The sequence below is a fragment of the Dendrobates tinctorius genome, unplaced genomic scaffold (assembly GCF_039654945.1).
Source record: "Dendrobates tinctorius isolate UK_male_01 unplaced genomic scaffold, ASM3965494v1 ptg000016l, whole genome shotgun sequence".
NCBI lineage: Eukaryota > Metazoa > Chordata > Amphibia > Anura > Dendrobatidae > Dendrobates > Dendrobates tinctorius.
Window position 1 is genome coordinate 56,668,480 of NW_027361684.1, and position 16,759 is coordinate 56,685,238.

Below are 16,759 nucleotides of genomic sequence, written 5' to 3' on the forward strand. Positions count from 1 at the left end.
ACTTCTGGCCGGTAAAAGCTCATCAGCAGTGTGCCGGATGTAGTAGATCAGACATTGATGGCCTATCCTGGGGATAAGTCATCAATAAAAAGTAGTAAGACTAACTTAATGCCACTAGGAATTAATAAAAATTAGACTTTTTTTTTTAATTCATTCCTTACCAAGCTTTTTGTCTAAATTAAAAATAAAAGAAAATACTCCAATATATCAGCTTGACTTATTCTGTCAATTTATAATGAGTAATACTCGGGTATTTCTTAGTTATATCTCTTATCTCTACTTTCCAAATGTAAGAACTTGACAAGATTGAAATTGCAGCTCCTATAGAGAGCCTACAATCCTTAATTGTAAATCCGCTTTTATCGTTTGCCTTGTCTGTCTATAGTTTGTAAATTTGGCATTTTAAGGATATGAAAAAGTATTCCAGGCTATGGGCATCTGTATTACTGACTGTCTTCTGTGGTCACCTTTGGAAAACAAAGCTATATGAAACAATTACAACAATAAAATGAAAAAGCGTTACAAACAATAGAAAGTAGGAGGAACATTTGTATTATTCGGTGATTTCTAGCTGTAGGAGTAGAAGAGCAAAGAACCCAACACCCGATAACGCCTTGTAAAACGAGAAACACTATAGATATAAGAACCTCTCACCTCTATGAACAATGTCATTCTTGTGACACCAATGGATCGCCTTGATGAGCTGATAAATGTAGTTCTTGACTTTCTCCGGAGGAACTCCATTTGGCATTTCTTCCAATAACTCAAGCATGTTCTAAATAAGGAAAAGTACAACAGGGTTCAGTGTTAATCTTATTACAAATTACCACGGCTCATTTCAGATTCTTAAACCCACTCACAGCCTGGTGTATTTGCCAGCCAAAATAATGATGCCAGTGCAGTCATGCGAGCACAGCCTATGGGTCACAAGCCAGTTCCATACAATATACCCATGCAAATAATGTGGATTAACTGGTCAAATTAGAGGATCCAGAGACTTTGCCAACTGCAGCATGAATAGAATGAAATCTGATTCCAGTGAGCATTCTGGCAATCTCTGCCGTCCTCCCACTGTGGACTAATCATGAGAACTATATAAGGCCACGTGCACACGGTCAGCAGTACGCAAACTCACCAAAAACTCATAATGGTGACATAGCCTATAGTATAAGAAATTCCGGCACTCAAAAGAAATATATGCAGAAGAAATTTATTTGTACAACAGATTCTCCCAAAATTATATGACTTTTCGGTCTACAACTCAGACCTTCATCAGACTAGAGGTATGGAGATATATGTGAGCATGGAAAGTCCATGGAAGGCAGCCAAAGCAGTGAACGCATTAAAATGTAAAAAATTGTTACGCTTCGTGAAACACAACACACAAATGTCATATTTAACCGCATTACATCCGCATTGATAATTAGTTTTAATTAGAGAGAACTATTCAGTAATATTAAAATAAAAAAAGTCAAATTAATGACAGCAAAGGGCAGCAGTTGAGCTTTAGGAAACCGGATAAACTAACTTGAGGGTAAAGTTGTGTTTTAGATAAAGCATAAAGATTCCATGTCTCTTTAAACCATACCCGTTAAATGTCTATTTTCCGACTTCCATGCAGAGTCTCTAATTTGAATGTGATTGCAATAAGAAGCCACTAATCAGAACGCCGTGTAAAGGTTTGAAGGCTACAGGGTTTCTCCGTATCTAGGACACAAGTCACGTTGATTACTGTGTAGGAAATAAAATGAGAGGCTGCAAAGCACCGAGATCCAACCAAGGCGTCTGGAGCAGAACACCGCCATATGCCGTCCTAATAGAAGACATTGAGAGGCTAAAAAATGCCCGTAGTGTAAGAAAGCTGTCACCATTTACCAGAATTAAACTGCACGAGTTACAAAAAAACATGTCAGCAAACAAGCAAACAACCAGTGAGAATACAACTGGAAGAAAACGAACGGGGCTGAAAGGATTTTCCAGTCTTCTAAAGTGATGACATATCACTAGGATGGAACAACCATCACTTTATGAGGAGAGGAGTCTGACCTCTAGGACCCCAATCATTATTAACAATGAAGGGGACATAGTACTGGCTTAGCACTGCATTTCCCTCACATTTCCGCTACAGTGTCTCTATTCAATTGAACGGTGCAGATCTGTAATTCTTTGCATAGCAAAGTGGCTTGGAGCACCAATGTGCAATAAAAACAAAAAATGGGGACATCCCGAGAACGCAATGCTGCATTTCCTTAATTCTCAGGATTGGTGGAGGTCCTAGAGGTCAGACTACCATAATCATAAAGTGATGGCCTGTTCTAGCGGTATGACATCACTTTATAATATGGGCAAACTGATTAAATGGGAAGAATATACAATATTGTTTGTGCAAAGAGACCTATGCAGGCACAGAACAATTATTTTATTTCAGCATTAATGGAAATGAATGACTTTTTTGATTACTGGACTCATTTAAATTAGAATATAAACTGACATAAATGAATACAAAGCATACAACAAAACTATAACTTCAGACCATGGATTGGAATACACTGTGCAATTACATGCTCTTTTAAAGGAAACCTTATAGTCAAACCGAAGCCATTATAAGCATGAACAGAGCCTGGCTACCTGATTGAGACCTGGTATTTTTTTTCTGAAGCACTCTGCATGTAAGGTTTTATTCACACATCAGTATTTTTGCATCAGTATTTCATCAGTATTTGTATACCAAAATCAGGAGTATCTCCAAACATAGAACAGATGTCAATTTTTCAATTACAGTTTTTCTTTGCATGTTCCACTCCTGGTTTTGGAAAACAAACACTAATGAATAGCGTTGAGCATTCCGATACTGCAAATATCGGGTATCGGCCGATATTCGCTGTATCGGAATTCCGATACCGAGTACCAATATTTTTACAATATCGGATACCGGAATCGGAAGTTCCCATAATGCAATGAGCCAGTGTTGTGGCTGTGATTGGCTGCTGAAATTATGTCATCATGATGCGCGGTCTGTGCGCATCATGTTGCGCGGTCTGTGCGGGCCTGCCGGGGGTCTGTGCGGGCCTGCCGGGGGTCTGTGCGGGCCTGCCGGGGGTCTGTACGGGCCTGCCGGGGGTCTGTGCCGGCCTGCCGGGGGTCTGTGCCGGCCTGCCGGGGGTCTGTGCGGGCTGTCGGGGGTCGAATCGAATACGTGTACAGCCCCATAGAAAATCAAGGGTACGAGTGCTTTCTGTGAAAACTATGATTAACACTTGTCTGAGAAAATCAGTAGTATGCAAAAGCCCTTACAATGGGTAAATCAAGTGATCCACACGCAAGGCGTAGCTTTAGGTGCTAGACTTTACAGGGCTATTATTTAAAAAATTGCCAACCTTGTGGAGTTATCTTATTCAATGGTGTCAATAGTATGCTGAGAATGTGCAAATATCCAGCAAGAGGGGAATGTAAAAAACTTGTCGACAAAAGGAGTCGGTAGAGAATGTTTTAAAACACAGTAAACTCAAGTGATCAAAAGAGAATGTTAAAAAAATGCAGCCAAAAACAACACTCAAGAACTGGGATCGGGGAATTTTTGGGGGCATACCTTGGGTCCTCTAACCCCTGTAGATGCACATGAGAGCAATGGGGCATCATTCCCTTAATTTTGTACCCTATGGCAGAAGGACACTTTCTGCAAGGCAATGCGCCATGCCAAAGGTTCTTATAGTCGGCAAGAACTCCTTGCTTCCCTTTCATTATCCCTAAAGCTTAATCCTATAGAACATCTCTGGAATGAGTTTATCCAAGGGTGTCCATATAGTGAATGGCTGCCTATTTTATTTATTACATCTGCAAAGTCAAAAACTATATTATCTTAGATGTGTGTAGCTACACAGATAGCAGAGCTGAGTTTGTCATTTGATGAAACTTACTGTGATATTTTATGTATAACCTTTATTTTAAGAACCTTCATATGTCAAGAAGTTCATTAAGAAACAACATATAATGGCAACAAGAATGACAATCGGCTCACCTTTCTGGTGCATGGCAAAAGTCCCCTGTAGTGATATAAGTAGATCCACGTAGAAACCAACACACGTAGTAATCCAAAATTACGTTTTTTGTTCAGATAACAAATATGAGTGGAAAAGAGCAGCAACAAAAATAATATATATATATATATATATATATATATATATATATATACTGTATATACACTCACTGGCCACTTTATTAGGTACACCTGTCCAACTGTGTGTTAAGACTTAATTTCTAATCAGCCAATCACATGGCGGCAACTCAGTGCATTTAGGCATGTAGACATGGTCAAGACAATCTCCTGCAGTTCAAACCGAGCATCAGTATGGGGAAGAAAGGTGATTTGAGTGCCTTTGAACGTGGCATGATTGTTGGTGCCAGAAGGGCTGGTCTGAGAATTTCAGAAACTGCTGATCTACTGGGATTTTCACGCACAACCATCTCTAGGGTTTACAGAGAATGGTCCGAAAAAGAAAAAAAATCCAGTGAGCGGCAGTTCTGTGGCCGGAAATGCCATGTTGATGCCAGAGGTCAGAGGAGAATGGGCAGACTGGTTCGAGCTGATAGAAAGGCAACAGTGACTCAAATTGCCTCCCGTTACAACCAAGGTAGGCAGAAGAGCATCTCTGAACGCACAGTGCGTCGAACTTTGAGGCAGATGGGCTACAGCAGCAGAAGACCACACTGGGTACCACTCCTCTCAGCTAAGAACAGGAAACTGAGGCTACAATTTGCACAAGCTCATCGAAATTGGACAGTAGAAGATTGGAAAAACGTTGCCTGGTCTGATGAGTCTCGATTTCTGCTGCGACATTCGGATGGTAGGGTCAGAATTTGGCGTAAACAACATGAAAGCATGGATCCATCCTGCCTTGTATCAACGGTTCAGGCTGGTGGTGGTGGTGTCATGGTGTGGGGAATTTTTTCTGGGCACTCTTTGGGCCCCTTGGTACCAATTGAGCATCGTTGCAACGCCACAGCCTACCTGAGTATTGTTGCTGACCATGTCCATCCCTTTATGACCACAATGTACCCAACATCTGATGGCTACTTTCAGCAGGATAATGCGCCATGTCATAAAGCTCGAATCATCTCAGATTGGTTTCTTGAACATGACAATGAGTTCACTGTACTCAAATGGCCTCCTCAGTCACCAGATCTCAATCCAATAGAGCATCTTTGGGATGTGGTGGAACGGGAGATTCGCATCAGGGATGTGCAGCCGACAAATCTGCGCCAACTGTGTGATGCCATCATGTCAATATGGTCCAAAATCTCTGAGGAATGCTTCCAGCACCTTGTTGAATCTCTGCCACGAAGAATTGAGGCAGTTCTGAAGGCAAAAGGGGGTCCAACCCCTTACTAGCATGGTGTACCTAATAAAGTGGCCAGTGAGTGTATATATATATATATATATATATATATATATATACACAATGGTAGTGAGTGAACGTACATCTTTTCGGGCATCAAGCCTGAATGCCGGATTAGACGTGCATCCATTCTCTACCACGGTTATATATATTTTGAATTATTTTTGCTGCTGCTCTTTGCCACTCAAGTTTTTAACCTGAACAATAAGCTTTATATTCTTTGGAATACTACGAGCGTTGGCTTCTACGTGGATCTACATATACAACATATAATGGCACAACTTGCTGGGCATGAACCTTTTATAGTAACAGTTGTTAGGATGGTTGCAACCTCCTTTAATGAATGTGCTGCCAACTAACTGTACTATGCTTTCACCAAGCATGTATGCCGCCTAACTATAAAAATACGTCATCTGGCACTGAAATGATTGAATGCATCCAAGGGTTACTGTGCCATATGGTCCCAGCCTACTAAACATCTGCAAAGACACATTACTAACCTAGATCCCCCTTTTATCCCACTCTAGAAATCTCATGACTACAGCTTTATTCACAATTGCACATAGCTGTGGTATTTTACCATCTGACATCATTATTGAGATACCACAAATACATACAGGTATCACAGACATAAATAGGTTTGTAAGGATGCTGGATTTCAAAAAAATGAGCGCCAACAAGTCAGATGATGCAGTGTCAAAGTTCAATGACACCACATGGTTAACAGTTAACCTAAGATATATTACAAAAGAATACGTATTTTAAAAGATTTTTTGATTAAATTTTCGTTTACAAAACAGATAATAAAGTCAAATTTACGATTTAAACAAAAAAAAAAAAAAAAAGGGGAAAGGGGGAGTTTATTCTTGTTTAGAGGTGGATACCTTACAAGTGGACTATCGTATGGAAACAGCAAACCGCTTTTTTTTCATTGAAAGCATTGCAATCTTAATACAAAAAGGGGAAAAAAGTAAAAACATAATTTTAATTCATTACCAATAAAAAATATATAATTTTAGTTAAATTCTAAAAAATTAAATATAAAATTATTTTTTAGTATAGAGGAAATGGGTTAAAAAATAATAAAGGATGCTAAAAGTAGCAACACACGAGAAGCTGCACAGCAGCCAGCGCTGCTCAGAATGAGAACGCAGACAGCATGGATTCATTACTTCACTAATACAAAGATCATGGGCAAATTTTAGATTTAACATGAAGCACATAAAAAAAGGGGGTTAATATCAGATGCAGCAACACACAGGACGCTGTGCAGGAGCCAACTACTGCTCAAAGAAAAAACGCAGGATAAAGCGGCAGAGTGAATGGGTGGCTTCATTAATAGATAAGATCGCAGGCAGCTTTAGTGTTCACCCCCTGACACATAAGTCTTTTTACTGTGAAGGAGTGGCAGTAACATTCTTGCACTGTTCACTAATCTCTATGACTAGGCAATATATGCATGGGAGCTGAGATACTATTATCAGCCGGGGTCATTCTTTCATGTCAGACTAGTAGAATTAGTAGCGCTTACCCGGGCTTAATTAAAGAAAAAAAAAAAAAAAAAAAAAAAAAACTCTTCAAAAAATTCTTCAAAAAATGCAACTAACAGAGATAATGTTTAAGACAGAGGTATGAAAGTGATTGCTCCCAAGGGCAAAAGGAGCTAAACCTGATAGGAGGCTATACAGGATTTTCATATATATAACACTCTTTTAGAGCTAACGCACAAGCAATATTTAAGCAAATACATAAATAATTTTTTTTTTTTTTTTTTTTTTTTTTTTTTTTTTTTTTTTTTTCCCTCCTCTTCCTTTTTCATTAGACCAAGGAGGCACAGTATTGTAAAATTAATTATAAATATAAATATAAAATTGCAATTAGGTATTGCATTAAGTGCAAACAAATCTATAAAAAAATATATTAAAAACCACAAGGCGGGGACTGCATAACTAGGTTGACATTATAAACAAGGGAAACTGACACAAATAGTACAAATAAAATTTTAAATTTAAATAGAACAAAGAGAAATTATCGCAAAAGAACTCAGAAGCCATCTATACACATGAGGGTTTTTTTTTTTTTTTTTTTTTTTTTTTTTTTTTTTTTTTTTTTTTCCCTTTAAGGTTGCAGAGCATGTGAATATAGATATAAGCAAAAATTCCACTGTCTAGGTAAAAACCTCAGTTATTTCATTTAGACCCTGTGGTTTCAGACTCCCTAATTTGTAGATCCAATAGGCTTCCTTTCTATTTAGTTTCGTAGATCTGTTCGGTGCACATTTAGGTATATGATCGATAGGGCTAATTTTTAATAATTTCGAATTCTTATCATGTACCAAGGCGTAATGTCTGGATAGCCCATGAGTAAGCAGGCCTTTTTTAATATTATGCCGATGGGAGTTCAGTCTGAGGTGTAGGGGTTGTGTGGTCCTCCCCACATATTGCTTACCACAGGGACATTCAATGACATAAATGACAAAGTCAGAGTTACAATTTAGAACAAAAGGGATCATAAATTTCTCTTTGGTAGAAAATGAAATTATATAATCAGCTTTATGATTTATATTAGAACAGCATAAGCAGTTCCTCGTGCCACATTTAAAGATTCCTTTAGTTGAATTCAGGGTGTAACCGTTAATGGGGCTAGCATGAGCTCTCAGGCGGCTAGGGGCTATTAGATCCTTGATTGTGGGGGCTCTACGGAATGTAACCCCGGGATTCCTAGGAAGGATATTGTTCAGAATGGGATCGTTCAGTAATATATGCCAATTCTTATGAAAAATTCTACGAATTTCATTATGTTCAATGGAGAATTGCGTTATAAAATTCATTGAAAAGTTCTTATCAGTAATAACTTGCTCTTTAGGCTCCAGCAATGCTCTCTGATTTACTTTGATAGAGTTTTTAAAGGCATTCTTAATTAAATGTGAAGGGTATTTTTGGGCAAAAAATCTTTTCTTTAAAATATTGGACTCATCTTTAAAGTCAGTATCCAATGAGCAGTTTTTTCTAATCCGGTGAAATTGATTGTTAGGAATGTTATTCAACCATTTATTGTAGTGCCCACTATTAAAATGAATGTAGCCATTGGTGTCTACTTTTTTAAAAAATGTTTTGCTACATATTCTGTCTTCTTTAATAAAAAGGTTAATATCTAAAAAATTAATTAAAAGACTGCTGTAAGCTGCTGTAAAAGAAAGATCCCAGTCATTACAATTTATTGTCTGAATAAAAGTTTCAACATTGTTAGTGGAGTTGTCCCAGATAAAAAATAAATCATCAATGAATCTTTTATAAAAAATAATATTTTTGCTCCAATTTTCATTCAAAATAAAGGAATTTTCAAAAATCCCCATGAAAAGGTTAGCGAAAGTAGGTGCTACCTTCGAGCCCATTGCGGTCCCCTTAACTTGTTGATAAAATATTTTTTCAAAGGTAAAAAAATTATTTTTCAATATAAAATCAATACCTTTTAAAATAAAATCCTTTTGAGCCAAAGAAAGTCTAATGTCAGATTTTAAAAAATGATGAAAACAATTCACACCTACATCATGTGGAATATTAGAATAAAGTGCAGTCACATCCATAGTAATGAAAACATATTGTGGTTTCCAAGTGATTTCTTGGAGTAGATACAATAGATGAGTTGAGTCTCTGAGGTGACTTTTTAATTCAAATACATGCGGTAACATAATCCTATCAATGTAATGAGCTAGATTAGAGGTTAGAGAGTTAATACCCGCAATTATCGGTCTGCCAGGAGGATTGCAAAGACCTTTATGTACTTTAGGTAAGTGATAAAAAAAAGGAATGCTTGGGTTTTTAATGCTTAAAAACTTTTTTTCTTTATAATTGAAAATATTCTGGGAAAGACCCTCGATGATTAAAGCATTATAGGCTATAATAGATTTAGAATAATCGCTAAATGAGCTTTTAATGTAGTAGCTAGTATCAGATAAAATTCTATGAGCTTCATTAATGTAGTCGCATCGATTTTGGATTACAATCCCACCACCTTTGTCAGCCTGTCTAATCACAATCAAACTGTTAAGAGAAAGGGATTTCAATGCTTGTTTCTCTTGTCTATTAAGATTAGGTTTCTTCCTTTTACTAATGCCCCTCCGTGTTATTTTTTCAAACTCTTTTTGTACAATATCGCTGAAGGCATTAATCTGATGACTTTTGTCCTCAAGGGGATAAAAATTAGATTTATAAGGTACATCGAGATGAAAAAGATCATGAACATCTTCATCCATTTCAGCAGAATCCTTTGTGGTGTTTTTAGCAAAATGTCTTTTGAGAGTTAATTTTCTAATAAAAATCTGCAAGTCCAAAAAGAGGTCAAAATCCTTCGATTTATTATTAGGGCAGAAGGATAATCCTTTGGAGAGAAGGGCTGTCTCACTACTGGTAAGATCATAATCTGATAAATTAAAAATATTAGAAGCATGACCCTCCTCACTACTTGTTAAGGTAGTATTTTTCCTTTCTTTTTTTCTCCCACCTCTTGTTCCTCTAAAGCATTTTTTCTTTTTCCTTTTTTTGGAAGAAAGAACTGATCTATTTGAGGTGTGCTCTTGAGAGCACAGGGTAAAAAAGGCACAATACCATTTTTGGAAACATTGGAGTTATCCAGTATAATGGTATTAATAATTTCTGAGGAAGTAATAGCACTTGTTGTGGGAATATTCACAGTATCAAGCTCATTAGTATTGAAAGGTTGAGAGGGTAAAAGCATGCTTGGTGTAGTATCATGTATAGATAAATCCAGTAATGAAATGGGAAGGGGGGAAGATACCGATAGGGAAACATTGCCCCCTTTCGTGGGTGGACAAGAATTTTTGAAGGTGGAGGACATTTTTACTTTTTCCATTTCCTTATCAGCAATGTTTTTGTTAATCTGAATTTTAATCTTTTCAAGGTGTTCCCTTGCTTCAAGCAGGGTTTGGGAGTGATTAAGAAAACTCTTATTAAGAGCTTTGCCAGAGGATTTTGGAGTACTCATATTATCTGGGGGGATACTGGAGACAGAATTATTGTCCAGATTAGTAATAGGAGTTTTGGTATGGAGGGGTTGTGGGCTAGATCCACCCGAATCACCATTTGATTTCTTTATTTCTGTAAGAGATACAGTATAGGTCTGTTTATTAATAGGCTGTAGTGAAGCAGAATCATTTTTAGTAGAGGCAATTAAACAATTGCTCTTTAAGTTCTTATTCTCGTTATTGTTTTTTCGTTTATAATCTTCCCTGTCCCTCTGTAATTTTTTGGATTTCTTCATTATCGTGTCATTTTCTAGCTGCATAATAAATGTCGTCACATTTGAATTTATTTTCCTATATTCTGGGTGCGCTATAAACGGTAAAAGATCATTGTAGATTTGTTTGATCTTAATTGTTGCTATATCGCAAAGCTGGGACCTCTTTTTAAAGAGGGCAGATAACATTTCTGACATGCAATTATTTACAATATTATTCCAGTCATTTGTGAACTCACAGTCATCCGGAAAAGGTGATTCATGCATTATTCTGAGACCTCTGGGGCAGATATTTTCTCTCAAATAAATCGAGAGAAAATGAGCATCCAGATGAAAGTGAAGTTCTTCTTTAAGTGCTTCCTTGAAACTATAAAATATTTTACGAAGATTTCTAGTTTCTTCATCAGTAAATATGTGTTGATTCAGATCCACAGCAGAGCTGGGTTCAACACAACCAATTGTCTGTTTAATCAGGCGTTCTCTAGAGGCCAGTCGATTCTGAAAGTATTCCATAGTCAAAAAAAAAAAAAAAAAAAAAAAAAAAAAAAAAAAAAAAAAAAAAAGGTGAGAAAGTAACGGACCCTCTGCTGCTGTGCAGTCTTGAACCAGGAGGATTTTCCAGATCCTGCTAGTTGATAACTATTGCAAAAAAAGGGGGAGACAAAAAAGCGCAATAGGGTCTTATCCACGTTACAAAAGACAGTATATCATGAAATCTGCTCACCTGGTTAGGATGAGATAAGAGCGTGTAGGTAGCGGCTGCTGCAGATCCACAGGTCTTCAGTGACCAAAGAAATGATGAATCCAAAGGGAGTTTGTAGCTATATTCCGCGCTGCCGCTTTAGACAAATTCCAGGAGAATGCTGTATGATTGCAGTGGTTTTATTCTACGCGTTTCAGGGGTCTCATGCCCCCTTCATCAGGAAATACCACAAATACATACAGGTATCACAGACATAAATAGGTTTGTAAGGATGCTGGATTTCAAAAAAATGAGCGCCAACAAGTCAGATGATGCAGTGTCAAAGTTCAATGACACCACATGGTTAACAGTTAACCTAAGATATATTACAAAAGAATACGTATTTTAAAAGATTTTTTGATTAAATTTTCGTTTACAAAACAGATAATAAAGTCAAATTTACGATTTAAACAAAAAAAAAAAAAAAAAAAAAGGGGAAAGGGGGAGTTTATTCTTGTTTAGAGGTGGATACCTTACAAGTGGACTATCGTATGGAAACAGCAAACCGCTTTTTTTTCATTGAAAGCATTGCAATCTTAATACAAAAAGGGGAAAAAAGTAAAAACATAATTTTAATTCATTACCAATAAAAAATATATAATTATTTTTTAGTATAGAGGAAATGGGTTAAAAAATAATAAAGGATGCTAAAAGTAGCAACACACGAGAAGCTGCACAGCAGCCAGCGCTGCTCAGAATGAGAACGCAGACAGCATGGATTCATTACTTCACTAATACAAAGATCATGGGCAAATTTTAGATTTAACATGAAGCACATAAAAAAAGGGGGTTAATATCAGATGCAGCAACACACAGGACGCTGTGCAGGAGCCAACTACTGCTCAAAGAAAAAACGCAGGATAAAGCGGCAGAGTGAATGGGTGGCTTCATTAATAGATAAGATCGCAGGCAGCTTTAGTGTTCACCCCCTGACACATAAGTCTTTTTACTGTGAAGGAGTGGCAGTAACATTCTTGCACTGTTCACTAATCTCTATGACTAGGCAATATATGCATGGGAGCTGAGATACTATTATCAGCCGGGGTCATTCTTTCATGTCAGACTAGTAGAATTAGTAGCGCTTACCCGGGCTTAATTAAAGAAAAAAAAAAAAAAAAACTCTTCAAAAAATTCTTCAAAAAATGCAACTAACAGAGATAATGTTTAAGACAGAGGTATGAAAGTGATTGCTCCCAAGGGCAAAAGGAGCTAAACCTGATAGGAGGCTATACAGGATTTTCATATATATAACACTCTTTTAGAGCTAACGCACAAGCAATATTTAAGCAAATACATAAATAATTTTTTTTTTTTTTTTTTTTTTTTTTTTTTTTTTTTTTTTTTTTTTTTTTCCCTCCTCTTCCTTTTTCATTAGACCAAGGAGGCACAGTATTGTAAAATTAATTATAAATATAAATATAAAATTGCAATTAGGTATTGCATTAAGTGCAAACAAATCTATAAAAAAATATTAAAAACCACAAGGCGGGGACTGCATAACTAGGTTGACATTATAAACAAGGGAAACTGACACAAATAGTACAAATAAAATTTTAAATTTAAATAGAACAAAGAGAAATTATCGCAAAAGAACTCAGAAGCCATCTATACACATGAGGGTTTTTTTTTTTTTTTTTTTTTTTTTTTTTTTTTTTTTTTTTTTCCCTTTAAGGTTGCAGAGCATGTGAATATAGATATAAGCAAAAATTCCACTGTCTAGGTAAAAACCTCAGTTATTTCATTTAGACCCTGTGGTTTCAGACTCCCTAATTTGTAGATCCAATAGGCTTCCTTTCTATTTAGTTTCGTAGATCTGTTCGGTGCACATTTAGGTATATGATCGATAGGGCTAATTTTTAATAATTTCGAATTCTTATCATGTACCAAGGCGTAATGTCTGGATAGCCCATGAGTAAGCAGGCCTTTTTTAATATTATGCCGATGGGAGTTCAGTCTGAGGTGTAGGGGTTGTGTGGTCCTCCCCACATATTGCTTACCACAGGGACATTCAATGACATAAATGACAAAGTCAGAGTTACAATTTAGAACAAAAGGGATCATAAATTTCTCTTTGGTAGAAAATGAAATTATATAATCAGCTTTATGATTTATATTAGAACAGCATAAGCAGTTCCTCGTGCCACATTTAAAGATTCCTTTAGTTGAATTCAGGGTGTAACCGTTAATGGGGCTAGCATGAGCTCTCAGGCGGCTAGGGGCTATTAGATCCTTGATTGTGGGGGCTCATGTCATTGAATGTCCCTGTGGTAAGCAATATGTGGGGAGGACCACACAACCCCTACACCTCAGACTGAACTCCCATCGGCATAATATTAAAAAAGGCCTGCTTACTCATGGGCTATCCAGACATTACGCCTTGGTACATGATAAGAATTCGAAATTATTAAAAATTAGCCCTATCGATCATATACCTAAATGTGCACCGAACAGATCTACGAAACTAAATAGAAAGGAAGCCTATTGGATCTACAAATTAGGGAGTCTGAAACCACAGGGTCTAAATGAAATAACTGAGGTTTTTACCTAGACAGTGGAATTTTTGCTTATATCTATATTCACATGCTCTGCAACCTTAAAGGAAAAAAAAAAAAAAAAAAAAAAAAAACCCTCATGTGTATAGATGGCTTCTGAGTTCTTTTGCGATAATTTCTCTTTGTTCTATTTAAATTTAAAATTTTATTTGTACTATTTGTGTCAGTTTCCCTTGTTTATAATGTCAACCTAGTTATGCAGTCCCCGCCTTGTGGTTTTTAATATATTTTTTTATAGATTTGTTTGCACTTAATGCAATACCTAATTGCAATTTTATATTTATATTTATAATTAATTTTACAATACTGTGCCTCCTTGGTCTAATGAAAAAGGAAGAGGAGGGAAAAAAAAAAAAAAAAAAAAAAAAAAAAAAAAAAAAAAAAAAAAAAATTATTTATGTATTTGCTTAAATATTGCTTGTGCGTTAGCTCTAAAAGAGTGTTATATATATGAAAATCCTGTATAGCCTCCTATCAGGTTTAGCTCCTTTTGCCCTTGGGAGCAATCACTTTCATACCTCTGTCTTAAACATTATCTCTGTTAGTTGCATTTTTTGAAGAATTTTTTGAAGAGTTTTTTTTTTTTTTTTTCTTTAATTAAGCCCGGGTAAGCGCTACTAATTCTACTAGTCTGACATGAAAGAATGACCCCGGCTGATAATAGTATCTCAGCTCCCATGCATATATTGCCTAGTCATAGAGATTAGTGAACAGTGCAAGAATGTTACTGCCACTCCTTCACAGTAAAAAGACTTATGTGTCAGGGGGTGAACACTAAAGCTGCCTGCGATCTTATCTATTAATGAAGCCACCCATTCACTCTGCCGCTTTATCCTGCGTTTTTTCTTTGAGCAGTAGTTGGCTCCTGCACAGCGTCCTGTGTGTTGCTGCATCTGATATTAACCCCCTTTTTTTATGTGCTTCATGTTAAATCTAAAATTTGCCCATGATCTTTGTATTAGTGAAGTAATGAATCCATGCTGTCTGCGTTCTCATTCTGAGCAGCGCTGGCTGCTGTGCAGCTTCTCGTGTGTTGCTACTTTTAGCATCCTTTATTATTTTTTAACCCATTTCCTCTATACTAAAAAATAATTTTATATTTAATTTTTTAGAATTTAACTAAAATTATATATTTTTTATTGGTAATGAATTAAAATTATGTTTTTACTTTTTTCCCCTTTTTGTATTAAGATTGCAATGCTTTCAATGAAAAAAAAGCGGTTTGCTGTTTCCATACGATAGTCCACTTGTAAGGTATCCACCTCTAAACAAGAATAAACTCCCCCTTTCCCCTTTTTTTTTTTTTTTTTGTTTAAATCGTAAATTTGACTTTATTATCTGTTTTGTAAACGAAAATTTAATCAAAAAATCTTTTAAAATACGTATTCTTTTGTAATATATCTTAGGTTAACTGTTAACCATGTGGTGTCATTGAACTTTGACACTGCATCATCTGACTTGTTGGCGCTCATTTTTTTGAAATCCAGCATCCTTACAAACCTATTTATGTCTGTGATACCTGTATGTATTTGTGGTATTTCCTGATGAAGGGGGCATGAGACCCCTGAAACGCGTAGAATAAAACCACTGCAATCATACAGCATTCTCCTGGAATTTGTCTAAAGCGGCAGCGCGGAATATAGCTACAAACTCCCTTTGGATTCATCATTTCTTTGGTCACTGAAGACCTGTGGATCTGCAGCAGCCGCTACCTACACGCTCTTATCTCATCCTAACCAGGTGAGCAGATTTCATGATATACTGTCTTTTGTAACGTGGATAAGACCCTATTGCGCTTTTTTGTCTCCCCCTTTTTTTGCAATAGTTATCAACTAGCAGGATCTGGAAAATCCTCCTGGTTCAAGACTGCACAGCAGCAGAGGGTCCGTTACTTTCTCACCTTTTTTTTTTTTTTTTTTTTTTTTTTTTTTTTTTTTTTTTTTTTTTGACTATGGAATACTTTCAGAATCGACTGGCCTCTAGAGAACGCCTGATTAAACAGACAATTGGTTGTGTTGAACCCAGCTCTGCTGTGGATCTGAATCAACACATATTTACTGATGAAGAAACTAGAAATCTTCGTAAAATATTTTATAGTTTCAAGGAAGCACTTAAAGAAGAACTTCACTTTCATCTGGATGCTCATTTTCTCTCGATTTATTTGAGAGAAAATATCTGCCCCAGAGGTCTCAGAATAATGCATGAATCACCTTTTCCGGATGACTGTGAGTTCACAAATGACTGGAATAATATTGTAAATAATTGCATGTCAGAAATGTTATCTGCCCTCTTTAAAAAGAGGTCCCAGCTTTGCGATATAGCAACAATTAAGATCAAACAAATCTACAATGATCTTTTACCGTTTATAGCGCACCCAGAATATAGGAAAATAAATTCAAATGTGACGACATTTATTATGCAGCTAGAAAATGACACGATAATGAAGAAATCCAAAAAATTACAGAGGGACAGGGAAGATTATAAACGAAAAAACAATAACGAGAATAAGAACTTAAAGAGCAATTGTTTAATTGCCTCTACTAAAAATGATTCTGCTTCACTACAGCCTATTAATAAACAGACCTATACTGTATCTCTTACAGAAATAAAGAAATCAAATGGTGATTCGGGTGGATCTAGCCCACAACCCCTCCATACCAAAACTCCTATTACTAATCTGGACAATAATTCTGTCTCCAGTATCCCCCCAGATAATATGAGTACTCCAAAATCCTCTGGCAAAGCTCTTAATAAGAGTTTTCTTAATCACTCCCAAACCCTGCTTGAAGCAAGGGAACACCTTGAAAAGATTA

General features: G+C 36.4%; 1 protein-coding gene across 8 annotated transcripts in view; it reads right to left on the reverse strand.

Annotated features, from left to right (window-relative positions):
- Window positions 1–16,759, reverse strand: part of CDKL5 (cyclin dependent kinase like 5) — a 482,089-nt gene that overhangs the window by 112,913 nt on the left and 352,417 nt on the right. For all 8 annotated transcript variants that reach the window (XM_073565893.1, XM_073565896.1, XM_073565898.1 and 5 more), the window contains one exon: window positions 655–775. In XM_073565893.1, the coding sequence (XP_073421994.1) occupies window positions 655–775 (121 nt within the window). The remainder of the gene's footprint in view (window positions 1–654; window positions 776–16,759) is intronic.